This window comes from Sarcophilus harrisii, chromosome 4 (assembly GCF_902635505.1).
Source record: "Sarcophilus harrisii chromosome 4, mSarHar1.11, whole genome shotgun sequence".
Classification (NCBI taxonomy): domain Eukaryota; kingdom Metazoa; phylum Chordata; class Mammalia; order Dasyuromorphia; family Dasyuridae; genus Sarcophilus; species Sarcophilus harrisii.
In genome coordinates, this window is record NC_045429.1 from 11,848,412 (window position 1) to 11,875,560 (window position 27,149).

Genomic DNA, 27,149 nt, shown 5'->3' on the forward strand with positions numbered 1-27,149 from the left:
GAGGTCTAGAAGAGGGAGAAGAAAGAAATAAAAATAAATTTGAATTTCAAAAATATAATAAAAACATTTAAAAATAAAAAACAAAATGGGAGATATTAATATCATCTGCCTCCTAGGGTTTGGGGAAGATCAAATGAGATAATATTCATAAAGTGCAAGATAAATGCTGGCAGTCAGATTATTACCCTAACTCCAGGCAGCCCTTCCAACTTTGGGACTTCTCTACTAGGAAATGTATCCTCCTATTAAGCTGTAACCTGCTTCTCATAATTTTCACCCACAATGCCTTGTTCTTCTCTCTGGGGCCAAGCAGAACAAGCTAATCCCTCTTCCATAAGACAGTTCTTTAAACACTAGAGGACAACTAATATGTTTCCCCCAAGACAAAGCTTCCCCTGGTTAAACACAGGTTCTTCACCTAGCCTACATATGGTCTGTTTTCCTAAACACTACTTCCCAAGTGAGGCCTTTTGTGATTCCCCTAGTTACCACTCAAAAAAAGAAATTACACTTTTGGGAGGACCAATCCTATGATTGCATTGATATAAAGAACTCCTGGAAAGGAAAGTCCCTCTTCCAACACAAATAAATAATTATTCTATATTTTATTATCTTTCTTTTCTGGTTTTTTAAATTGAAGTTTTTATGTTCAAAACATAGACAATGGGGGCAGCTGGGTGGTGCAGTGGATAGAGCACCAGCCCTGAAGTCAGGAGGATCTGAGTTCAAATCTGGTCTCAGACACTTAACACTTCCCAGCTGTGTGACCTTGGGCAAGTCACTTGACTCCAATTGCCTCAGCAAAAAAAAAAAAAAAAAAATAGGCAAGCATTTTTTAAACAGTGACCCCCCCAAAAAAAACATTGTGTTCCAATTATCTCTCCCTTCCCTCCACTCCCTCCCCTAAGTGGCATGTAATCCATATATTTTATTATCTTTAGAGAGCTCCATGTTGACAATGTCTTGCAAAGGGTCAAACAACCAACATGTGGCAGAAAAGGGACTTGAACCCAGGTCTTCCTGATGCTGAGGGCAGCACTATCCACTTTACCACACTGCCCTCTTCCATTCTCCCTTTGCAAAGCTTTTATATGGACTTACTGTGCACATGTTGTTCCCTCCATAAAAGATGAGCTCTGTAAGGGCAGGGACTATTTCTCTTTTCCCTTTGTCTGTCCAGCACCTAGGAGAGGTGCTTAATAAATGCCTATAAATTAGTTGATTGACTTTCTCCCAATAGACTTCGATTGATTAATTTCCTATAAATAGGATAATATTTACAGGAGGACTGTTTGCCCGTCCCATGGAACTGCAGAAGAGAGCTGGGCGCCTTCCCGTGCCCTCCTCTGAAACTCTCCGCCTCAGACCCATCCTTGTCTACAAACAGCCATCTATAAATGTAAGCAACTCTCATTTCCACCATCACCCCCCAAAGTGTCACTCTAGATTATCTCTGCCGTCGGCTTTGTGATTTTCCAGTCTATCACTTCAATTAAGCCAACACCATCTAACCTCCTGATCTGGCACGAGTTCCCCCTCAATCAGCACAAAGTCTCCACAATGAAAATCCAATGTTGGAGCTAAAAGTGCAATTGTGCGAACCACAAATTGCTTCCAGAGCTTACAGAGGGTCCTGGAAATAAAAGGCCGCAGGGCGGAGAGAGCACAATCGTCCACAGGCCCTTTTATTGTGCTTGGGCCAGCCTCTGGTCGTGAGGAACCGCTCAGCTCATGGGATTCAGCACCAGAAGGAACTCTGGGGGATCATCTGTTAGAATCCACTCATTTTAGAGGTAAGGGAGACGTGGTCATTGGCTTGGTCATCATGCATTTATTAAGTGCCTACTATGTGCCAGGTACTGTGCCAAGTGCCAGGAATGCCAAGACGACAAAGGACATTGAGGAGCTCATGGTATAATCAGAGACAACACAGAGACAACTCTGTGCACACGGGATAAAGTGAAACTGCTCCGGACCCGGTTTGGGCTGGATTTGGGGGAAAACTCCCTAATCGTCTGGAACCGGCTGCCTTCCTAGGTGGGAGATTATTTTTCGATGGAATTCTTGCCAGATAGCCTTCCCAATCCCTGGCCTGATGTGGTGTAGGGGAAATTCTTCATCGGTACCAGTCTCAATTCTAATCCATCCTCCATGGAGTTGTCAAAAGCCCAGATCAATAATTTTCTGTGGCTCCCTATTACTTCTGGGTCCAATTAGAAAGTCCTAAGGTAGGGAATCAAAGTACTTCAGAACTTTTTGTCCTGGACTCCCCCCTCTGAGAACCCCGTATCCGTAGCACCCACCTGCAATGGTCTATCTTCTCTCTGCAGAAGCCCCCAGATGTTTGTGCCTCCCTGTACCTGTTGGGTATTTCTCTGGCACATAACTTGTTATCTCCCCTGTTCTAATGAGAGCTCCGTCCAGCGGGAAGGGATCCACTTGTGTCTTTATGTCCCTAACACACAGTAGGCACTTAAGAGGAAAGATGGAGAAGGGAGGAAAGATCTCAGCTGATTTTCAAAACAAGACTCTCTCTTTGAATTCCCGTCTCCTTAAAAGCCGAGCGGGTTTTGTAAACAACGACACAATTACAGAGCCTTCTTTCTGGAAAGAGGCTCACTCACAAAAGAAGCCATTGTCCCAGCTGCCCCTCTGGGTGCCAGGGAGGCGTGTAATGGAGATGTCCCGAGAGACAAAGGCAGAGCTGGCGGGCAGGAGTTTCACTGGGTCCATCTCCACGTGCACAATAGAAATGAAACACCCCGCGCTCGGAAAGCACTCGAACCCATTTCCCCAGTGGTGGTTATGCCTTAGCCTGGACTTGGAGATTCTTTTCCCCTTCTTCCAACGCCTCATAAAAAATGAGAGGATCACGGATTTAGAGCCAGGCAGGACATTAATGGCCATTGAGTCCTAGCCCCTGGTTTCACAGATAAGGAAACTGAGGTCCAGCAAAGTTAACTGACTTGCTGACTGGCTACAAGATACTATGCCTTACCCAAAAGCTCATACTCATGGGCAGGCTTTTTAAAGTTTATGAACCATAACGCAAGATTTGAATCTGGCACTTTAGAAAGAGCACCAATGGTTCTGGAGTCTAATAAAGGACTGGGGTTCAAATCTAGCCTCTGATCTTTGTGACCTTGGACAAGGCGCTTAACCTACACGGGTCTGACATCCATTTCCTTATCTACAATAGGATGGGGCAAGGCTAGATGACCACTGGGTTCTCTGCCAGTTCTAAGTCAGGAAGCTGATCCCTTTGGCATCTCCTTTTTGATTAAGCCTATAATATATTAGGATAGACTGCTGGGCTTAAAGTCAGAAAGACCCAGATGCAAATTCTGCTTCAGAAATTTTCTAACAATGATAATAATTTATTTTTTTAGAGCTTACAATGCCCTGGGTGCTGTTTAACACTTTACATCCTTTCGATTATTCCAGAATAATTTCTGTCTTGCCCAGGGTCCCAATTATTGTTAAGAAGTCGGGTCCGGTGGCTCTCTTCAACAACGAGATGATTCAGACCCGTTCCAATGATCTTGTGATGAAGAGATCCATCTACACCCAGAGAGAGAACTATGGGGAGTGAATGTGGATCATAAGATAACATTCTCGCTCTTTTTGTGGTTGTTTGCTTGAATTTTATTTTCTTTCTCATTTTTTCCAGTTTGATTTTATTTTTCTTGTGCAGCAAAATAATTGTATAAATATGTATTTCTACCATGTTTAGCATATATTGGGTTACTTGTCATCTAGGGGAGAGGGGAAAGGAAGGGGGGAAAGGAAGGGGGGAAATTGCAACACAAGGTTTTGCAAGGGTTAATGTTGAAAAATTATCCATGCATATGTTTTGAAAATAAAAAGCTTGAATAATAAAAAAAAAAAAGAAATTGGGTCCAACCTTCATCCTTTTCTTTAAGAAGGTATTATTGCTCTTCACCTGCCATCTTTGCCTTTCCTAAGAGCTTTTCTAAAGCTTTTGGAACAGAGAATGTTTCTTAATATTTTCAGCTTTCCTATAAAGGTTCCACAGAGGCTAAGGGACATGAAAGATGTGGAATCAGGACAACTGGAGTTCAAATGTAGCCTCAAATACTTATTAGCTGTGTGATCTTGGTCAAGTTATTTAATCTTTGCCGCAATTTTCTCATCTATAATATGGGAATGATAATAGCATTTACCTTTGAGAGTTCTGAGAATCAAATGAAATAACGTTCGTAAAGTGTTTGTGAAGCACCTGGCTCGAGGGATTTTTCCAGGATTACATTTAAGGACAGCCGGGTGGTGCCATAGTGCATAGAGCACCAGGCATGGAGTGGGGAAGTAATGAGTTCAAATCCTGCCTCAGACACTTACTAGCTATGTGAGCCTGGGCAAGTCACTTACCCCCATTTGCCTCAGTTTCCTCATCTATAAAGTAAAGTAGAAAAATGATAAATAATTAGAGTATTGTTGCCAAAAAACCTCCCACAAAGAGTCACACAGAGTTGGACAAAACAGAAACACGGCAATGGATGGAGGAAAGACTATAGTCAACTGGTAAAGGGAGTTTCCCTAACAAGAAATTCCCTATATCAATGACATTAGATCCAGTTCCAATCCCTGAAGATTTCCAAAGAAACTTGGGAGAAGAGGACAATTTGCAGAGTCCTAGGATACAAGTCTTAAGAGCTAGAAGGGACCTTGGGAAGAACTTGCTCCAACCTCATTTTACAAAAGAAGAAACTGGGTCCAGAGATGGGAAGTAAAGTGCCCAAAGACTATGGGTACTGAGCAGCAGGGTTAGATTCCAGTGCGGGAGCTGATTCTAAACCCAGCTTGTTCTTTGCATTTCTATCCCTAAAGGGATTTAGAGGTTATGGACTCCAAATCCTCCTTCCTCACCATAGCACTTCTGAGCAGTGGATCATTTCACCTTAGCTCGCAGCTTTCAGAAAAAACTAGACACCATTTGTGGACCCTGGACAAGACTAGAACATTTTAAAATTTTACCCGACTCCCAAGGTCTCTGGTCATCAAACAAGAACAACTGACAAAACTGGAAAACGGCTCGGCGCAAATTGGGTTGAGATCGACCTCTTATACCACATACCACAATATACTCAAAATGAATATATAACCCAAATATGAATAATCTAAAAAACATTAAACTACATACATACAAAAGTCAGCCCCCCAAAAATATAAAAAGGCATTCAAAGAGAACTAGCTTGGGTACATTTTATAGCTATGGCTAGGAAGTGAGTTCTTAAACAAGGGATAGAGACTATCAAAAGAATAAAACATCATTTCTTTCTTTCTTTTTTTTTGCTGAGGTAATTGGGGTTAAGTGACTTGCCCAGAGTCACATAGCTAGGATGTTAAAACATAAATTCTATTACGTATAACTGAAGCATTTAAGCACATGCAAAATCCATACAACTAGAATAAGGATAACTAACATGTATATAGTACTTTAAGGTTTGCAAAGTGACTTACAAAGATTAGCCCATTTAATTCTCACAGCAATCTGAGTGGTTGGTCATATTATTATTGCTATTTTTCAGATAAAGAAACTGAGGCAGATAGAAGTTAACATGACTTCTCACATAGCTAGCAAAGGTTTGAGGCAGGATTTGAACTGATTAACTGTCAAATGTGGAAAATCTTTGCAGCAAAGATTTCTCATAAGGGATGAAAATATCTGGGATAGTTAGGGCAACTCTAGAAAACAAAGGGTCATTTCTTAATTGATAAAGAACTGAAAGGATATCAAACAAGGATATCAAAGGATATCCTTTGAGTATCAAAGGATACTCAAAAGAATTAAAAACTATTAACAATCCTGTGGGGAAAAAAAACACTCCAAATCACTAATATTAAAAGAAGTATAAAGCAATTAATTCTGAAGTTTTATTTCATACCCAACAAAGAGGCAAAAGGAACACAAGATGGCAACAGACAATATTGGCAGGGCTGCAAAAAGACAAGCACCCCGGTGTACTCTTGGTAGCGCTGTGGTTTGCTACCTCCATTCTAGAAAGCAATTCAGAATTTGGCTTTTTAGAAGTTGCTGAAATGTCCATGGGTTTAATCCAGGTGTCCTACTACTAGGCCTAAGCCCAAAAAGAAAGAAAAGTCTCATCTCCACCAAAATATTCACAGCTACACTCTCGTGGGGGCAGAAAAATGGGAAGGCAAATAGATGCCCACTCGTTACAGAACGGATAAACGATTCATTACAAAACCATAATAAATGGGAAGAAAGGAGGACTGTCTATAAAGGGATGAAAAGTGAAGGTATAAATATAAGGAGAGCAATATTCTCACTACAACAATGTAATGGGAAGAATGAGAAGGTGGGAAATGGAAATGCAACACTGTAAATTTGATGCTGAAAAGACATGAAAAAACATGTTTTCCTCCCCGCCTGGCAGAGGTGAGGGAATGTCATATGTACCGTCAGGCTCCGTTGATGTATTGGTTAATTCTGGTGGGTTACTTCCCCACCTCCTTTCTTTTCCGGTCATTATTGTAAGGAATACTTGGCTGTAGAGTTAGAAATGCGGATGATTTTAAAACAAAAGCTATCCATACTTTTTTAAAAATATATGAAATTTCACCCTGTGCTTTAAAAACCTGAGCCACTGGCACCTAGCAGCTTTTACACCTTCACTACATGTGACAATACAAAATAAATAGCAACATGGCATGAAGATTATGATATTAACAGTAAATGCATGGATAAAAACTGATATTTTAGGGGTCCCTTGGGACACTTCTCACACACGCCACTCTCCGTGGCCTGTCGGACAGGCCTTTGGCCGGATGCTATTTTGTTTTTGACCCCTCCCCTCAGCTCTGCTCTTAAATAAAAGGGAATTTACAGGATCCATACCCTTCCAGGCTAATTTTACATCATTCACTCTCACATATTCACCTTTACCAGCAAACGGGCCCATAGCTGGGCCCTGTAAAAGACATCCTTTCTCCCTCTCTGTGCCATGTAGAAAACCAGAAGCGAGCCAGTCCTGTTCTCAAGGGATCGTGGGACTTATGACCATGGTGGCCATTCACTCATAAGTCGGCCATGACCAGAGCACATCCTTTCCTCACCTCTGCCCCTTAGCTCATGTGCCATCCCCTGTAGCCCCTTCACTTCTGACTCTGCAACCCCACTGCCTAACTCAGAGCCTCTCCCAGAGTCAACAGTTGGTGAGCATTGAACTGTTGAATCAGTAGAGAGCCAGTGCCATCTTCCACCAGATGTGGTTGTATTTTGAAGTTGTTTATACTGGGCTGACATAAGATTCCCTGTATCTTCCCAACATTCTCACAGTCCAGCCCTCAGAATCCAAAGAGAAGCATCCTGTACCTCTCTTCCAACTAACATCTCTTCACCCCTGCAGGCCAATGGGAACAATCATGAAGCTGACCTTTCGTTTCCCCACCCGCGTCCCTACTCCACGAAGGGAGGCAGGAGCCCTAGCTGAGCTAGGAACTAGCGACACCTGAGACAGCCTAGTTCCAACTATGTGCAGAGACAAGGAAAAGAAAAGAAAGAAAATGAAAGAAAAGAAAAGGTTCCTTTCTCCCTCTCTCCCACCCACCACTGCAGCACAGCTTCCTCCTCCTCACCTTCAGCTATGCTAGGATCACACCTCTGACTCAAAGGCTCTGGCCAGCCCATTTTGGCTAATTGAAACAGCAAGTGAAATTTTAAATAGGCCAAATGCAATTACCCAAATTGGAATCTGACACCGAGACTCACACCTAGACGGCCACAGCAGGCCTGTTGGAAGTCACGTACGTGGAAATGCACCTCCCAGGGCAGCGGGCTGCACTTCCCGAAAATGATGCTGACTCACGGGCTTCAGACAAGGATGGGGAGCTGGCCCCTGCTGACGTTCCTGCCAGGATCAAGTGGTCCACATCCTGACACCGGGGGGAGGACTTACGTTCAGGACCATGATTTGTTTCTATAGCAACTTGGAAAGTACCACCTGATTCGGCTCCATACTTCCAGTATTAACAAGCAGAGAAGAGTCGTTTTCTAGGTTACCTTAATCCAGAGGTTCTGAACTTTTTGTGCCTGTCTGTCTCATGAGGCCTACGGAGCCCCATCAGAATAATATTTGAAAATGCATATAATAAAATACATAGCACTACAAAGGAAACCAGTTCTATGGAAATACAAGTATAATAATATTAAAATAAGATTAGGGCTTTTGTTGTTTCTTAGTCATTTCAGTCTCTTCATAATCCCATTTTGGGTTTTCTTCGCAATGAGGGCGGAGTCGTTTGCCATTTACTTCTCCAGCTCATTTTACAGATGAGGAAACTAAGACACATAGGGTTAAGTGACTTGTCCAGGGTCATGCAACGATTAAGTATTTAAGGCCTTCCTAACTCCAAGTCCAGCACTCTATCCACCTAGCTGTCCCAAGGTTAAGATTAGACCCAGGTTAAGAACTCCTTTTCTAGTTTATCTCATAGGTGATCATCATTTGTTATTAAGAATCCCAGCGTCGGGCAGTCGCTCAGGCTTTGTTCTAGTCCAACGCAAGCCTAAATCACAATCTGCTGTCTACCCTCCCCAACAAGTGGTCATCCCCTGTCAGAGGCACTCATCTCCAGAGGTATAGCTCATTTCACCTGGAGAAGGTTGGGAAATTTGCCTTTCTATCTTCTCAGCCCCATTTTTCAGTGAGTGACTTACTCCTTTCTGGGGGGTCTGAAAAATTAATGGGATCTTTCTTCTATTATCCTGACTCCCCAAAACCTTCTTTAGATCAAATATCCCTCTTTCCTTCAACTGATCTTCTTGGTCATGGGCTTTAGAGTCTTTATCACCATCTTTTGAACTTTCTCAAGGTCATTATGTTGTTTGATTTTTTCCCCCTAACCTGTGAGTTCATCAGGGTAGAGAGATCCTGGTAAAGGGGTTACCTTCACACCTTCACATCAGCAAGTTATACTGGTAGAAAGAAACGAACTTGTCCAGGATTAGTAAGTGTCAGAGGCAAAAATTCAAATCATGTCTTCCTGTAAAGTCCTTAACCCATCACTGGACATACAGTAGGTGCTTAATAAATGGTTGCTCCTTTCCCCTCTTCTGATTCCCAGGTTTGCCCTCTCTATTCACTAGGCTATACTGTCTCCAGCTTCCAAAATGTGGTCCCCAGAATGGAACACAATATAATCCTAATAGAACCTATACTCCTTACAGAGAAGCATGTCTGGCTATTTGTCTCTCCCCACCAGAGTCTAAAACATAGAACACTGCATGTAGGAGTAGAATAGGTCCTTAGAAAAGGCTTACATGTCATTTCTCATCATTCCTACCTGTTCCCCTGACCCAGCCACCCTTGGTCCCCACATTTTCCTGGTCAAATTATCATAAAATCAAAATGCCAGAGGGGATAATATAGCAGCTTCAAATCCTACTTCAATACTTCCTAGGTGTGGGACCAATTAATTCCTAAATATTTCCCTCTTTCAGCCTCAGCTGTCAGAAACCCTACCACACAAAGTCACATTAAGGCAAAAAGAAGATAAAGTCCAAATATTCTGTAAGTTTTAAACTGCATAAAGGAGACACTGAGGCATGGTTATGGAGGGGCGGGATTACGGGAAGAGAGTGACTAGCCAAGAAATTTCATCCATGCAGAGAAATTCCAGCAAGAAAGCTCTGTCCCTCCCTGCAATTGCTTCTGGGCATTTTAGTGTCAAAGAACCTTGCCACCACAACTGGGAGGTCAAAAAATTTGCTCAGGCTCCTCCACCCACTATGTGTGAGAGGCCAGTCTGGAACTCGGATCTTTTTGACACCAAAACCGACCCTCACCCCGCTGTGCTGCCACGTAAAAATCTCCGTTGTTGTTATTAATATCTAAATATTTATCCTTGTAACATAATAATAGCAGTCCAATGGTAAGACTCCTCCCCAAATCTTTTCACTGTCTGTCACACAGATGAAAAGCCTGAAGTCAGAGTCCTGACGCCATGGACCACATCCTCCGGTTTTAACAGTCACCACCCAAAAGCCCCATGCTGCCTACAGCCTGAGTTATTTTAGGCCTAACCTCATTTCTTCCAAACCCCAGCTCTACGTGAATTTCCATGGTTCTACAAGCATCTTCCTATGACGGGCAGCCGGGAGAGCCATAACCCTGCCATCGGGAGGGTCCAGCATTTAAACTCCAGCCTTGACCCTTATTATCCTCCTCAGGGTGTGATTCCAATGGAACAGTCACTGCTCTCCTTCTCTGAACCTAGAGGAAGAAGGCCAAGAATATTTCCAAATTTTCTTGTTTAAATCCTAGCATCCCATGAAAAATATATCACCTGACAACTTTTAATGAAGAAGGAATTATGTCATAAAGTGACTTAAGTTTCAGCAAAACGATGGCTTGAAGCACTGAATACCCTTAAAAGCCTAAATTGAAAGCTGGAATAGGCATTCAAGGTTATGGAATTGCAGGATCATTGGACCATGTAACGTAGAAGGGACCTCGGAAGCCTTCTTAGCCCAAACTTCTAACTTTACAAATGAAGAAACTGAGGTCAGAAATGCGAAGTGCCTTGTCCAAAGTCACCCAAGTAGTAAGTGGCAGGGCCAAATCTTTCCCATAGTATCTCAATAACTTATTCAGTATTGTATATGATTTGTTGCCTTTGACCTGAGCCTACTCCAGTCTATGTTTTCAGTATTTTTCCCAAGCTGCCAACTTCTGAAGCTTCATGGAAGTGTGCAGGTGCTCTTGGTTCCTGTCAAAGACTTCAAAGCACGTTCTCTAAGAAGGCACTACCGGGTTGGGAAGGCTTAGATACAGCCTTGGGAACAAACATAACCTGTGCTTGCCACCCACAGGCAGGTCCAACAAAGTCCCAACATATTTCTCACCATAGGGTTGGCCATCGAATGATGCATTTGTCGACCCCGGCAAATCGCGTATCCTTCTGCTAAGGTGAAGAAGGTTTTAAAGCTATACTAATAAAGAAGGCTCCCATATTAACGGAATCATGGATGCTTGAAATGACACAAGTCAGCATGAAACTCTGCTTTCACAGCAGCTAAAATGAGTGTTGTTGGTTTTCTACATTAAAACGGATACCTTCCAACATCAGTCATTCTCTCCTCCTAAAGGTTCCCATCCCCAATCCTTGCAGCAGAAATACCCATGGAGATTTCACTTGTTTTCCAATGATGATTTACCTAATTCTCAAAAAATAGTTCTTCCTTCTCATTAAGTTCTAGTATGGATTAGACATAGTAAAAACCCCACGATCCTGGCTGTGTGATGCACAAGGTACTTTGCTTTCCAATTATGCCCATCTGTAAAATAAGAATAAAAATACCTATAGGAAATGCTCGCAGAGCTATAATGGGGCTCATATGAGAGAATGGCTGTACAATGTCTTAGAGAGCCCTGGAATTCTCAATTTAGAGCGGAAGGGGATCTCACAGTTGTGGGCTCTTAACTTTTCTGTGTTCCAAGACTCCTTTGGCAGGTGGGCGAGACCCTAGGAATCCTTGTCAGAATCATGTTTTTTAAATGAATAAAATAAAATACATCAAATTAGAAAAGAAACAGCATGTATCAAAAAAGATTTAAAAAACAAGTTAAGAGACGAAGTTAAGAAGCCCTAACTTCCAATCTTTTCATTTTTCAAGAAGAAAAGGAGGAACAGATGTGTCATAGGATCATAGATCCAGATCTGGAAGGAACCTGTGAAGCTACCCAGTTCAACCCCTTCATTTTACAGATGAGAAAACCGAGGCCCCAAAATAAAAATAATTCATCTAAGGCCCATAGGAAATAAGTCAGAACTTGAAACCAGGTCTTTTCACTCCTGAGCTAATACTTTCCACTTCATAAATCAATTGTCATTTATTAGTGCGTTAATTAAGCACCTCTTTTATTTCAAGCACTAGAATACAAAATAAAGCAAGGCTCTACTCTAAAAGAGTTCCCAGGTTAAGGGAGTGCATGCAACCACTGAATAGTAATAAGATATAGGCAAGACAAACTGAAGGTAGTCTCAGAAGGAAGATTTAAGATTGTGGAGGTCTGGCAAAGGCATCTTGCAGAAGCTATCAACTGGTTGAGACTTGGAGGAAGCCTGAGAAGCTCAGAGGTAGCCCTGAGTAGGGAGAGAACACCAGGCAAGGACAATGCTGAGACTAGGGAAAGGAAGTGCTTGATGAGAGTCCCATTCTAAGTAAACATTATTCTTGCCTGATCCCAGTCACTTCATCTGGGAATCTTACTTTCCACTCTTCCAAAATGGGCATGAAAGTACCCATAGAACCTCTAAAGCCAGGGCTACTATGAATCTCAGGTGAGCTAATGAATAGAAGTGCTGGAGAAATAGCAGTTTTTATCAAGCAATTGGGGACCCAAGGGTTGTCGTGGGACCAAACTCTTTCATTTCATCCCAGATTATTTTATTCCCAGAATCTGCTTCAAGACATCTGGATCAAAATGTGATAGTGTTTGCTTTAAAAATGATGGCATTTACTAGCTATACAACTAGGACAAGCCTATTTAAATTTTCTGAGCCTTAGTTTCATACTCCGCAACCTGGGAATAACTGTCACATCCACCTCCCAAGAGCATTGGAAGGATCAAAGGGGAGTTCATATGTAAATATATGTATATCAATGCAAGTCTATGTATATAATTAAGGACCCACTAATATTAACATATAAATATACACAGCTATCATTTATACAGCAGTCTCAGTTTTGCAAAGAGCTTTCCAAATACTATCTCATTCCATCCTCCCAACAACACTGGGAAGTAGATGCTATGATTAATCCCCCATTTAACAGATTAGGAAACTGAAATGGACAGAGGTGAAGTGACTTGCCCACTGATACACTGCTACTAAGTATCTGAAGCCTGATTTGAACTCATGTCTTCTTGATTCTAGGCTCAGCACTCTATTTATTCATTTAATCCTCTAGCTGCCTAATTTAATCTATTTAAATGTGTAAATAATTTCTATTATATTATATATCCCATTTTAATGTTTCATAGTTACATTTATCATTTATATACAAGTGCTTTTAATTCCTAAAGTACAATATAAATATAGCTATAGTATAACAAAAAATGAAGAATTATGCTTTATTCTTTAAAAATGTTGGAATGGTCTACTAAACTCTTTGAAAAGGAAGACAAGGAAGGTGTCAGGAAGGAGACTTCCCATTGGGAGCAGGGTGAGCCAGCTTTTTAAGAGTAGATTCTAGTATTAATTTGCTATGTGACTCCACTCAGCAGTCAAAGGACATTAAGACTAGAAAGGAAATTAGCAGGAGGCCTCAGTTTCCTCATCTGTAAAGTGCAGGGCTTTGCCGATCACTATCAGCTATGTTGTAAGGGAGGGTTGCTTTTTCTTCTGGGTAGGACTTGATGGCTGCTAAGCCAACACTCTCAAAATCTGCTCTTCTGTAACTAAATGATCCCTTGTTCTAAAATTGTATGATTCGAACCTCGGACAGAAGCATGGTACAAGAGCAATTGAGATTTATATGGTATTTTCAGATTTGCAAAGAACTTTCCTCTTCATCATGTGAATCTCACAACAAACCTCTACTGCAAGTAGAAAGAACTTGGACTAAAGAGTCAAGTGAACCCTGGTTTCAATTTTCCATCTGAGACCCAACAAACAGCTGTGGGCTCCATTCTTACCACCCACAATACCTGACTCACAAGATCACTGTGAGAAACAAGACAATGCCAGAAAACTACTTTGCAGACCTTACTTCTGTAAATAAATATTAGCTAATTATTATTGCCGATATTAATATACTATGATTATTGCTACCTTCAAAAGCATTTTGCCTTAAGTCATGGAGAGAAAGATGGTCACAAACACAAGCCGTGTGACTGAGCAAGTCACAGCTTCTCGATGGCCGAGTCAACTCTCTCAGACCAAATTCAGGGAGGCCAGAGAAGGCTGTGGCTGTCCCTCAGTCAAATAGCTAAAAAGTAACTTCAGAGAAGCTTCAAGATCAAGTGATTTGACTCTTCAGTTCCACCAAGCTCAAACTCTAAGCGCTTTATTTATTATTTCTGTGACCTTGGGCCAACTTCCCATCTCTCAGGGCCTCACTTTCCTGAACCTGTATAGATGTTGGAATAAATACTCTCTCAAATCCTTTCTAGCTCAAAACTTACCCAAGGTTAGACAGGTCACATCTGGAGGAATTGAAAAATTGACTATGCTAAAGCCTAACTTGGGGCAATATTTTTTAAACAAAATTTTTACATTTTGTTCTTCTGTCGGCTTCTCACCACACTGATTTGGCACCCTTCAGTTATCACAAAAAGTGTTGTCTCAAGACTTGTTGCAAAAATTCAAAGTTTCTATTTGCTTTTCCCCTAAAAGCAATCTCTTAAGTAGGAATTTTAACATCTGAACGCCAAGACAGAATATTTCAGAGAATAAAGCTCATCTTGTTAATTTGGCTCCCAGGCACACCCCGCCTAACAAGAGCCATCATCTGATTCACATCTCAAGCCCAGACCCAAAAATGGGACAGTTGTGTTGCCTAAAACATCAGATGCCTTCTTTGCAAAACACTGTTTTTAAAATCTGCCTTTATCTAGAATCAAACAGTCAGAAAGCAATCGTTGGGCATTTACTATAGCCAAGCACAGAGAAGAAGCAAAAACAATCCCTGCCTTTAGGGAGCTTGTATTCTAAAAGAGAGACAAACAGATATATTCAAGTTATTGTCAGAATTGATGGAAGATAACATCAGAAATCAAGATAACCTTAGGGAGAAGAGCATAACACTTGCATCAGAGCTTCTACAACTCCAGGAAGTAGATGCCATGATTATTCTCCTTTTACAAATAGGGAAACTAGGATGGGAGAGGGTAAGTGACCTGCTTAAGGTCATACAGTGGTAAGTTTCTAAGGCAAGAGTCAGAATCAGATGGAGCAGATTCTGAGGCCAGAGCTTTATCCAAGACACTCTCCCTTGGACAGAGTGCCATTTAGAGCATTGTAAGGGAGCGATGTCAGATAGAATAATAGCCCCTGACACTAACATCCCGTGTTAGCACTTTATAGCTCACTTTTCTATGGTGTCTCCCAGTAACCCAGTGAGGGAAACAGGGCAGTCATTGCCCTACCCATATTATAGATCAAGGGAAGACAATAACATTTCCTAAATAGTTATCACATGCTAGACACTACGCTAAGCAATGGGGATACAAATAAAGGTAGTAATAGTATCTCATCATGATAACCCTTCTTCATAAGATCCTAGATTTAGAGCTAAACAGAGACTTTAGAGAGCAATGCTCTCATTTCACAGAGGAGGAAACTGAGGCACAGTGAAATGATTTAGTTTCAAATCAACATCAATTGAGAAGGAAGGGCCTGAGCTGAGACTTCCTCACCCTTTATCTTTGTTTCCGAAGCTTCCCAGCACTGTATCTGGCAGCAAGTAATGATTTTAAATTGTTGATTGAGTGGTAAACCCAGTGCACGATACCACAACATGTCCTCTCTCCAAAACCAAGAACCAAATCATATCAGAAGTACAATGGGGATTACAGCATCGTTAATTCGAATGGTTTGCCTTAGGTCATGAACTTGTCAAAACAATGCATTCTTTTGTCTCTGGACTCATGGAGGATCCCCTCAAACTTTTGGGTAGCCCCAGTTTTATAATATCTTCAGTGGCTACTGACCCCTAGGTTGGAGGTCCTTAACCTAGAGTCCATAAACTTTTTCAAAGTATTTTGATAGTTTTATTTCAACATAGTTGGTTCCTTTGCTTTATGCATTTAAAAACATTGCTCTTTCATTTTAATTTAAAAACATCAGCGGTCCAAGACTTGACCAGATTGCCAAATATGGACCACAAAACAAAAAGTTTAAGAACCTCTAGGCAGGGTACATGTAAAAGAAGCCAGGTTTCAAGTTTCTTATTTATCTAGCAGAGCTTCTCCATTCTCATGACTGCCATCAAAACCAGAGTGAGACTTTCAGCTACCACGAATCTAGAACAATATGAACTGCATTTTTACACCACCAATAACTCACCTGGGAGCCACCTATGGCTTCCGGGGTGATCGCTGCCTTTTAAAAGTGGGACTTCAAGAAGACAGCTGGCTATCTTTTGTCTATGCAAGTAAAACTTTCCAGGTAAGGTTTTTACAATAAAGCAGTTTAAAGAAAAAAAGGGGGAGGGGGACTGAGGATGGGGTAATGGACTGAGATAATGAGTTCCCAGGGAGATTCTCAACTGGTTAAAACAAATAATTACTTCCACATGCAATGTGCCCAAATTTAATTCAGCTCTATTTCCAAACAAGCCAAGCAATAATCTATCTACCCAAGGAACTCCTCAGCTTTCCAGTATTCACGTTCCCAATACCAACATAAGCTGGAAGGCCTTCTAGAATAATTCCCCCCGGTAAAAAGACAAGCTTCCAACCTCTGTGGCTCCAAACTTAAGCAACTGCCCCCTAGCCAGAGTCTCGCCATTCAACACGGGGAGTTTAAATTTACATTTAATTAAGGACACCACTTTAGCTAGAAAGATACAGCTGCAGACTACCGCTTTCCAAGATGCTTAAACGACAAGCTGGATATGTAATCCCTTGGCCTTTCAATCTCGCCTCCATTTAAAGGTCTTTAAAAAAAAAAAAAAAAAAAAAAAAAAAAAACTATGCAAGGAAAAGGAATACAAACAGAAAAAGGGCAAGCGCAAGAGCCGGGAAGTAAACGTCGTTTTACAAACACTCCAAAGCTCTTCCTAAAGATGCATCCATGTCGGAGGTGCTCTCCAAAGGTTATCGCCCAGAGCCCGAATGGGGCCCATTACTCTGCGTGATGGCAAAGGAAAACCATTAGCTTCGCTAACAGCCGAAAGCCGACAAAAACAAGCGAGGTACTTACTCTCTCCCCTCTTCGCGTGCACTGGCCAGACAGAGTTAAGGCAGCGGCTGCTCCCCGCCCTTCTGCCACCCTTCCAGCCGGCCCGCCCTCCCCCTCCCCCTCCCCCTCCCCCTCCCAGCTGGTGTATTCACCAACCCGGAGATTAAGAGGCGCAATTTCCAGGCTGCGGGGCCCCCGGCCGCAGCTAACGTTTCTTCGCTCCCTGAGCCGCAGAAACCGGAGACGGGGCCGGAGTCCCATCCCAGCGGCCAGAGCCGGGGCGAGGCCGGGCCTCTCAGGGGGGGCGGTAAGGCGATGCCCTCCCTGCAGGGCCGCACGTTCCATCCTCCCCCCCCTCTCCCCCCGTCCGCTCGGCTCCCCGCCCGGCTCCCCCGCGGGCCCAGCACCTGAGCTGTCCATGGTGCTGACTCCGGCCGGTGGGCGCCGCGCGGGACTCTTAGCTGCTGCCGCCGCCGCCGCCGCTCCCGGGGTCACTCCGAGCCTGACGCCGCTGCCGCCGCTGCCGCCGCTGCCGGCGCCCGAGTCACCGCTGCTGTCCACCAGCTGCAAAGATTCGTACCCATCATTGTTGGTCTTTTTCCGGTAGCTCCCGAGAAGGCTCATGGGCAAGGCGAGTGGGGAGCGGATAAATAAATAGACAAGAAAGGAGAGGGGGGGGGGGCAGAGGGAAAGAAGAGGAGGAAGGCCCCCGGCACCCCCGGGCGCGTGCAGGGGCGTGCGGCTCCTCCCCACGCCCTAGGAGACGGTTTGCACTCGGGCTACGCCAAGCCTCCGCCCTGGGCTGAGCGCGGATCCCCGGGCAATGGAACCGCCTGAGCTGGAGCGCACGGGACGCCTGGTGGGAGGGCCAGGGAGGGAGGGAGGGAGGGAGGAGGCCGGGAGGGAGGGAGCGAGAGCTCGCGTTGGCCGCCGCCGCCGCCGCCGCTGCTGCTCCTGCCAGAACCCCCGCCCGCCTCCCCAGCCCGGGCTCCCGCGGAGCAGCCCGGCCCTTCCAGGCTGCTGGCCCCGGGCCAGCTGCCCCCGGCTCCGGAGGGCCCGGAAGCAATCCCGGAGGGGTCGGCGGCGGGGCTGCTGCAGCCTCTCCGGGAGCGGCTCGGGGCGGGAACGGGAAAGCTAACGGGAACGCTGGCTCTGGCAGGAGGGAGGGAGGGGGGGGGAGGGGAGGGGAGAAGGGCGTGCGGGTGCTGGAAGCAGGTACGTGCGGGGGCCTGCGGACTTAGTTCTCTTCCACCACGGGCAAAGCGGAGCCGAGGCTCCCAGAACGTTTTCTTAGCGAATCCGGACACTACAGTCGCTTAGTGCTTCGGGAGGGGAAATTAAGCTGCCTGCTGACTCTACTAAGGGAACGGATAGAGAGTATTCTGGGAATAACGGACTAGTTTCTGCGTCGGCAGGGAAACCACGGACTTGGCATCCTTTAAAAAAAAATGAACTCAGATGCGCCCCGGGATCCGAGCCGTGGTTCATCCAGTTAGGGGGAAGGGGCTTCAGGGGCCACTTAGAGAAGTCTCTCAATTTACCGATGAGGAAATTGAGAGCCGGGGAGCTTGCGGTTGGCTCACGATCACATGACCACTAAGAATGAGGAGGACTGAACCCGGCTCGGACTTGAGAGAGCGCTCGTCAGCCCCTTAGCATCAGACTGCCCCATCACGCACCGGGAGAGTCCTAGTCCAGCTCTGTATTAAACATAACAACAAGCCCTTGCTACTTGGTGAGCAGATTAATTGCAGAGTAAATGGATGCGTCATTGTCAGGTTGCTGGTAGGAGAGTCCTTTCCCCTCTCCCCACCCCATCCATTACCTGGTTTCTGATAGGAGAGTCCCTTCCCTCCCCTTATCCTACCCCAAACCCACCAACTTAAGTTCCTTCTAACTTTCAAATTATGTGATTCTAATTAGGAGCAAATCGGAGACTAGGAAGGGCAAGTGAGTTTATCTGCTCTGACTCCGGGCAACTTTGGAGGGTTGACTGGAAAGCAGACTGGAGTTAGCCCTTTGCTCGGCCTGTCCTGGCTGAGCAGCTCATCACCAGAGATTTACTTATGCTCTAGTCATTCCAGAATGCAGATGAGGAAAACTGAGGCCTAGGAAAAGCCTTTTGAAAGGAGTCACTTCAAAGTCATCCTCCAGGATTACTGGCTTTGGTCCATGAATCCTTTAAAGGTAGGGGATTACCTTTAAAGAAAGTCAGAACTAAGTTAGAAGAAGAAAGATGTGAGATTTCAGATCCAACAGAACTAGAAAAACAGTAACTCACAGTTACTATAGCACCCTAATGTTTAAAATGGGGTTTATCCAGCCAGCAAGCCTTTGAAGCAATTTTTAATATCCTCATCTTATAGATGGAAAGTGTTAGAGCTGCATTCAAACGGAGGTCTGCTAACTCCGGATCCAGGACTCGAAGAACATGAAGATGTTCAGCAAGCATAAAGTTCAAGGGGAAAGCCATGAGTTCAAATCCAGCTTCAGACCCTGAATGACTGGGCAAATAAGTCACTTAATCTCTATTTACCTTAGTTTTCTCATCTGTGAAATGGGAGTAATAATAGCATCTACCTCTCAGGTTGTGGTAAAGAGCAAATGAGATATTTGTGAAGCATTTAGGACAGTAGTTGGCCCATAATAAGCAAGATATAAAGGTTAGCTGCTATTATTATGATGATAACTGGCACGAACATGGCTTTGAGGTGAGAAAAGGACATCGTATATAAGAAAGGGGAATATAATGGACTTTGTGATGCCAAATTCACCTTGAACAAAGTACTTTGCACTACTTTGCCCTATTATTACAACTGAGCAATTAAAAAAACTCAAAATTAAAACTGCTCATCTTTTCTGGATGTTCTCAAAGAAACAAATACGGTTTACCCATCACCAGCAATCAGCATTCTTACACAGAATGGAAAAACTTTGCCACAAATTTTGGGAAGCTGTTCAGCACCCCACTTCTACAACACTGGCATTTGGACGAAGAACTTGGAGCGGCCCCTTTCCGGATGCCTCCCTTCCCTCACTGCTACCATCCAGAATCACATAAGAAGATGCCACCTGCCATTGGAGAGCACAGTATCCATCCAGACAGGGTGTCTCCATTAGCCAACTGAAGAGAATTCTCTGGTTCATTTCGCCCACTTAGACAGTCAGTCCAGATTTCTGTTGGCCCCTTCAGCAGCTGAGTGCTCGATTAGCTGGCTCTATGAGGCAAATGTACCAAAGGGGTGATAATTAAACTTGGATGGCATTCAGAGCTTCTAGAACTTAGATTCTGTTGGGGCAGGAAAAGAAACTATAAGAGAGACGAAAATCTCTGTTTTCTTAAAGTCAGAGCTATTTCTCATTTATGAAAAGGCTCAACAAACATCAAGGGATAAGGAGGCTTCTTTCTCTGTAACTCTTATCTGTGTTCTTCTGTAAGTAACATTCTAGAGGACTTCTTCAATATTTCTTGTTAATCTGATGGATAGTAAGAAGCACAGAGACTGTCTGGACATGCCCCATTCTTTCTCTATGACTGGTCCCCTTCCTTTTCCAATTATACAGCACTCTGATGGAAGTATACACATATCACACATGCATATGCAGCCATGTGCTCATATGCACACACAAGCACATGTGCCAAGGATCTTCATCAGAGCAAGGAACTCTCACTGGATTTTTTTTTCTCAATAGTATTCCAGCTTTCCAAAAAAGATGGAAAGATAGCCTTCAACATTCATTTCCACAAGATCCTGTGTTCCCAACCTTTTCTCCCTCTCTCCATTACTTTACCTTTCCCTAAAACAGTAAGCAATCTATTATAAGCTATATCTTTACAATTCTTTTAAACATATTTCCATGTTCATTGTATTGAGAAAGAAAAATCAAGAAGAAAAGGGAGAAAAAAAATAGGAGAAAGAAAAAGCATGCAAATAAACAGATGAAAATACTACATCTGGATGCACATTCAGTTTCCATAACTTTCTCTCTGGATGTGGATGGTATTTTCCATGCCAGATCTCTTGGAATTGTATTGCTGAGAAAAGCTAAGTCTATCTTAGTTGATCTGTATTGTTGAGGAAAGCTAAGTTTATCATAGTTGATCATCACATAATCTTGTTATTGCTATGTACAATGTTCTCTGGTTCTTCTCATTTCACTTAACATCAGTCTTTCTAGGCTTTTCTGAAATCAGTCTGCTCATGATTTCTTCTAGAACAATAATATCCCATTACATTCATGTACTCTAACTTATTCAGCCATGCCCCAGTTGACGGGCCTTCATCTAATTTCTAATTCTTTGCCATTACAAAAAGAGCTGCTACAAACATTTTTGCAAATGTGAGTCCTGCTTCCTCTTTTATGGTCTCTTTGGGACACAGACCTAGCAGTGACACTGCAGAATCAAAGTTATCACTCTTTGGGCATAGGAATGCTCATTGTCTAAAAAAAAAAGAAAACAAAACCAAAAAAACTTGTCTATCAATGTTGATTACTACCAGCCTTTGCCTTGTGTAAGTTCAAGTAAATTGCCCGAAGTACCCCAGTTTCATAAAGGAATAATAAGTACAATATGAGGGATTTGAATCTAGGTACCAGAATTTTCTCCAATGTGAATCACTGCTTCACACACACATACAAATGTGCAATTTCTTCTAATATTCTCTATATTTAATTCATGCTTCATCCACTGGGAAAGCCCCTGGTTTTGCTGTTGCATATAAAATAACCCGGATCAGGACAACTTAATCATAAAAAAACCTTGTAAAAAATTAAAATCCCTTTCTTAAAAAGATGTCAATACAAAACACTTTCACCAAGATGTTTTCAGATAGGAAGCTGAGCTGTAGACCTACTGCTCTGAGAATTCTGCAGATAAAAATATGTCTCCGTGCTTTCTAGCTCCCAAATTTTGGAATTAAAGTTGAAGTCTATGAGTGGTACAAGCCATCTTAGGTTTTATTTTTCAACATGATTTAATATAAAATAAAATCAATTAAAATAACTTGTGAAACTTTTGATAATATTCTCCAAAATAAAGAGTATATTTAATGTAGACTTTAAAAAAGACATCTATACATCCATATCTATATAAAGGCCTTTATCAGGAAAGAATTTGAGTTTGAACATATCAAATCTGATATGAAAATAATTTTACCCTAAAGATCATATTAAGAAGAAGCTCTGAAAATATTTAATTTGGACCAGTTGATTTTTCACTGAAAGGGTATATATTTCCTAGCTATATTAAATTTTCAATTTTATGTCTTGAATGGTTCACTTGTAGAATATTGAATTCTACAATTTTCAGGTTACCTTGGGAACTATGAAGGTCCATGTTAGAAGCATATGTATTTTTGGGACACATTTTTGCAAAACCAGACTCTGCTTAAAAAGTCTTGACTGTTTATAAGCACAATATGCCGTGCATAGCATTTTAAATCAGCCATTATTTGGTTTAACTACTTTTTTAAAGACAGTGGAAAAGGAAACACAAACTGAGTCTTACTCTGAACCTTAAGCATCAATAGCCCCATCTCTGCCTTCCAAATTCAAGTTCTTCTGCAGAAAATCATAGGTTTAGGGCTAGCGGAGACCTCAAAGGTCATCTATTGCAACCTTATCATTTTACAGATGAGGACACTGAGGCTCAGTGTCCTGAGACACTGAGAAAGGAGAAATGACTTACTCAAGATAACACAGGCAGTTGGTAGCCCCCAAACTTAGATCCCCTCATTCCAAATACATAAATTTATCTGAATCCTAGTTTGCTGCCTGTGGATAAATGCTGACCAGAGGAAATAAGAATGAGCACCGACCATCCAAAGTCACACAAGCAAAAAAAAAAAAAAAACCCCAAGACAAAGAAAACTCTCAGAGTATCCCAAGGAGGAAGAGTTACTTAAGACATTATAGTCACAGAACTTCTGATTCAGCCTTGCTCCAACCACATCCAGACCACAGGATACAGTTATTGGAACCGTATTTTAAAAAAAAGACATTGACAAGCTCTGATTTGTCCAAGAAAGGCAGCCCTGGATGGTGAGAAGACTGAAGATAATACCATCAGGTTTGGTTGAAGGAACTGGGAATATCTGTCCTTGAGAAGAGAAAATAAGTTGTCACATAGAAGGCTTCAACTTACTCTGCTTGGATGCCAAAGAAAGAACTAAGACAAATAAGTAAAAGTCACACAGAAACAGAGTTCCATTCAATATCATGAAACAGTCCCTGATAATTAGAGCTAACAAAAAAAAAAAAAAAGGTTATCAGTCAATCAACACACATTTATTAATCCCTTGACGGTAACAGGGAATTATAGTAGATAAGAAGGTTGGAGGGAAATAGGAGTTTCTTTTTGGACTCTGGACATGTTGAGTGTGAAATGCTGATGGGACCTGGAGATAGCAGAGCCAAGACTGGAAGATCTCATTCCCCGTGACGGAAAAGGGAGTCAGACATCAAGGAGTGGATGACCGTGGGCAAGCCCCTTCACCTACACAAGCAGAATTTCTGCATCTGTAAATGAGAAGACATGGTCCAGCTCAAGCCCTAGGATCCTTTCTATGGTTTTCTTCTGTCCGGGGTTATCGCCCTTGTATCGCCTGATCCTCCCTGAGTTTTTATTATCGGAGTAGGTGCTGCTGAGACAATGCTTTCATCCCATCTCGTTCTGAGCTGACCTAGGAAAATGTCAGCAAAAACCACAAAGCCAGCCACCCCAGGGGAGCCAGGTGAGGGGAGCTAGAAGCGAGCAGCTGAAAAAGCAATATGGAGAGCCACCTTCTGGGAGCTTCCGAGAAATGCAGAGACACACTTAGGAGTCCTCAGCAAAGCAGGGCGGAAGATAAGGCTTGTGGGAGCCCAGCCAAGAAGCCCCCAAACTTGGGACTGATTTCCCATGGCTGTGGCAGGGATGATTGCTCACAAGGAGATCTCTGCTTTTCTCTTGATAATATTCTTTTTGATTGGAACAAGAGGTTTGGCAATTGTTAATGTTGTAAAGTTACCCATGCATATAACCTGTAAATAAAAAGCTATTAAATAAAAAAAAAAAAGATAATATTCTTTTTGAGTCTCCACTGTCACCTGCTCCCTGTGTGATTCAGTCTTTGCTAAGGGATGAGGATACAAAGAAAGGTGAACACACACTCACACGCTCACACACACACACACCCACTAACCACCACCACCAACAACCATCCAGTCCTGACTCTCAAAAAGTCCACTTGGTCAAGTCAGTTAACCCTGAAAGTCTCAGCTTACAAAGGAGGGAATTAGACTAGAGAGAACTTCTAAGGTACTATTGAGACCTAAATTTCTAATCCTTTGAAGACAGGAAAAAAGTAAATTTGGTGTGGATAGAACACCAGCCCTGAAGTCAGGAGGACCTGAGTTCAGACTTAACACTTGACACTTCCTGATTGTGTGACCCTGGACAAGTCACTTAACCCCAATTGCCTCAGAAAAAAAAAAAAAAAAAAAAAAGTGAATTTGGTAAGATTGAACTAAATAAGTTTTTTATACTCCTTCTTCTGACATGTTGTACAAGTACATAAAATAAACTCTGGTCAATTGGTGATTACATTTGGTTGGTCTCGACCCAGTACAACTTTTCCTTTATCAATAAGAACACAATGATTTATTTAGAAAACAAAGTGGAGTCACTTACAATTTCTGTGTCCTGAAAAGGATATACTTTTTTTTTCCTTTTAAGCACACACACACTCACACTTACACACACACTTACACACACACACACACATACATTCACACTTATACATACTCTCACACTTACACACTCATACTTACACACACATTCACATTTACACTCACACACACTCACATTTACACTCACACACACACTCACATTTACACACACACACACACACACACACACACACACACACACAGAGTCACCTATTGATCCTACTCCTAGATACAAGGCAGCTCCGTGTCTGAAACATTGACCAGAAGTCCAGAGTGAAAACTAACCTAGTTCCTACACGTTTGTGGCAAGGACTGGAACCTGGCTCAGCCAAGTTAAGAGCTAAGCTGTCCATTTAGGCCCGACTGGCTTGATGGCACCTTGGCTTGGGTGTGGATGTGTTTGGCCCTTGGCTGCGCTGCCGTTCCAGAATGTGCTGCCTCAAGCTCCAGCCCTGGAGATAACAGCCTAGCAAAGAGATAACAAAAGGCTGTTGTAGCTCAGGCAGTTTTAGAGGCAAGCTCCACAGAACCCAGCCTCAGGCCCTAACTGCAGGCCCCATTTCTAGGGAATGTATGACAAACTTGCAGAATTAGCCATGGAATAAGCTTCACTAGCCACTCCCCTCCTTTCTTTAAAAAATGCTTTTTCTCCTTCTTTGCCTCTTCAACTAATTCACACCATGAACCAAAAAACTCAAATTCAAGATTTGGTAAGAAAGGCAACCACAGCACCCAGTCTCTCCATCAATTAAAGTCCTGGGAAAACCAAAACAAAACCAAGAAGGGGATGGGGAGTAGGGAACAGGCAGAGGAGATGGACAGAGGCAGCCGAGCTTTCTCCAGGTAACCCCTGGAGTTTTCCTCTCTGGATGTCTCCTGAGCCTGCCTTCCAGCTGTATAGCACATATGCAACAACAGCTGGAGAGACCCAGTTCCCCTTGGCAGAATGGCCCAGGTTTATCCCACCTTCTGCAGCTCCATCCATTGTGCGCCCACTTTCTCCTATGTGTGGGAAACCTCGTAACTATTAATATATTGATTACAAAATCCCAGCTCCAAAAGATCCAAGGCCAGCTGACTCCACCCCTCAGCGTTTCATTCCAAGAAAAATGGCTTCAGACAGGTTAAGTTTGTAAGTGACCTTTCTTTTATCTCTCTCCTTTGGCTGCAGGGAAGGAAATCTTCCTCTTAGGCAGCATTTGCTGCTAACTGCTGGGGAAAAGTGCAGAAGAGTTTGAATGTTTTTTGTCCTCCCTAAATATCCTCAATCTCCTAATCCAGACCTAGAGCTTTAGTAACAAAGTCATAAATCTTAGTTGGGGGTGATCTCAGAGGCCTTCTACTCCAATTTTGTCTTTTTAGAGATGAAGAAACTAAGGTTCAGGAAAAATTATAGTGACTTATCCAAAGTCTCACAGTTAGTAAGTATCAGAGGAGGGATTCGAATCCAGTTTTCTGATTCTTTTGAACTGTACCACAAATCACCCCTTAAAAGAATCCCTACATCAACTTTAGCAAAGTGATAAATATCAAATGAGATGATGAATGTGGACTATGAAATCCTCTACAAATTTAAAGATTATTATTGTCAGTATTATCTCATTGTCATTTGGAGGATGGATTTCAGCAAGAAATAAGTTAGTCTCCTTTTATTATTCTTTTATATTTTATATTTCTATAGATTAGCCCATAGGTGTATAAAAAATAAATGCTTTTATAATTGAAGAAACTTCTTGGGATAGAACCTCATCTCCTAAGGACTCACTGAAAGCATATTTGGAACAATTTCATGGCAGATAAGCTAATGGGGTTGCCATGTATTTTTTCCTGTTCCCAAAAGATTCAAATATTTCTCCTAGGTCTTTATATTTTGAAATTTTTTTTTCATTCCATGCAGTTTAGGAGGTAATAAGTATTCAACAGGAAGACATCTGTCTATTCTAAATGTTTTTAAGTTGTTATGGAGCTATATTATTTTGGGGTTGCTGTAGGGAATAAATTCCACATATGATGATGCTCCATTACTCCAGTACCGTTCACTCATTGAACTTTCCAGGATATTTTGGAGTTTGTGTTTGTGGAAAGGAATTTGTTTTCCATAGGATCCTTACAGATAAATTCTAAGTCTCTGATCATGTCTCTCTAAGTATATCTTATATCTAGTACAGTTTTTTTTCAACTGTAATAATTTGTTGTACGATTTCTACTATTTCTTTGTATAACCAACTTCCATAATAAATCTAGATAGCTTAGATATAATCTTTCTTCAATTTCTAGAGTCCATAAACTGATATGAGATGGCTATCCTACTAAACCACTCCATTTATGTAAACAAACCAACTGGTCTCAGCTACTTTTTGACACCCTCTTATTATATAGAATACTACTGGCTGAGTTCATGAAGATGTATCCCATGATACAACTGTTGATATCCCTTTTGGATCTCACTCTTTTCATAGGTTTGGTATAGCGTTAATCCTCTTTTGATTACCTTCATCAAATGCAAAGGTGTCAAATTATTGATAATTTTTTACTATATGTAAAGTCCA

At 42.4% G+C, this 27,149-nt stretch overlaps 1 protein-coding gene across 6 annotated transcripts in view; it reads right to left on the reverse strand.

Annotated features, from left to right (window-relative positions):
- DNAJC6 (DnaJ heat shock protein family (Hsp40) member C6) overlaps window positions 1-27,149 on the reverse strand; it is a 191,457-nt gene that overhangs the window by 105,137 nt on the left and 59,171 nt on the right. Inside the window, exon 3 of one of the 6 annotated variants that reach the window (XM_031968963.1) lies at window positions 17,298-17,454. The exons of 3 other annotated variants lie outside the window; for them this stretch is intronic. In XM_031968963.1, the coding sequence (XP_031824823.1) occupies window positions 17,298-17,310 (13 nt within the window). In that variant the 5' untranslated portion in view covers window positions 17,311-17,454. Of the gene's footprint in view, window positions 1-16,911; window positions 16,959-17,297; window positions 17,568-27,149 lie in introns of those variants that run through there. 2 more of the 6 variants (XM_031968959.1, XM_031968965.1) reach the window with 2 other exon arrangements.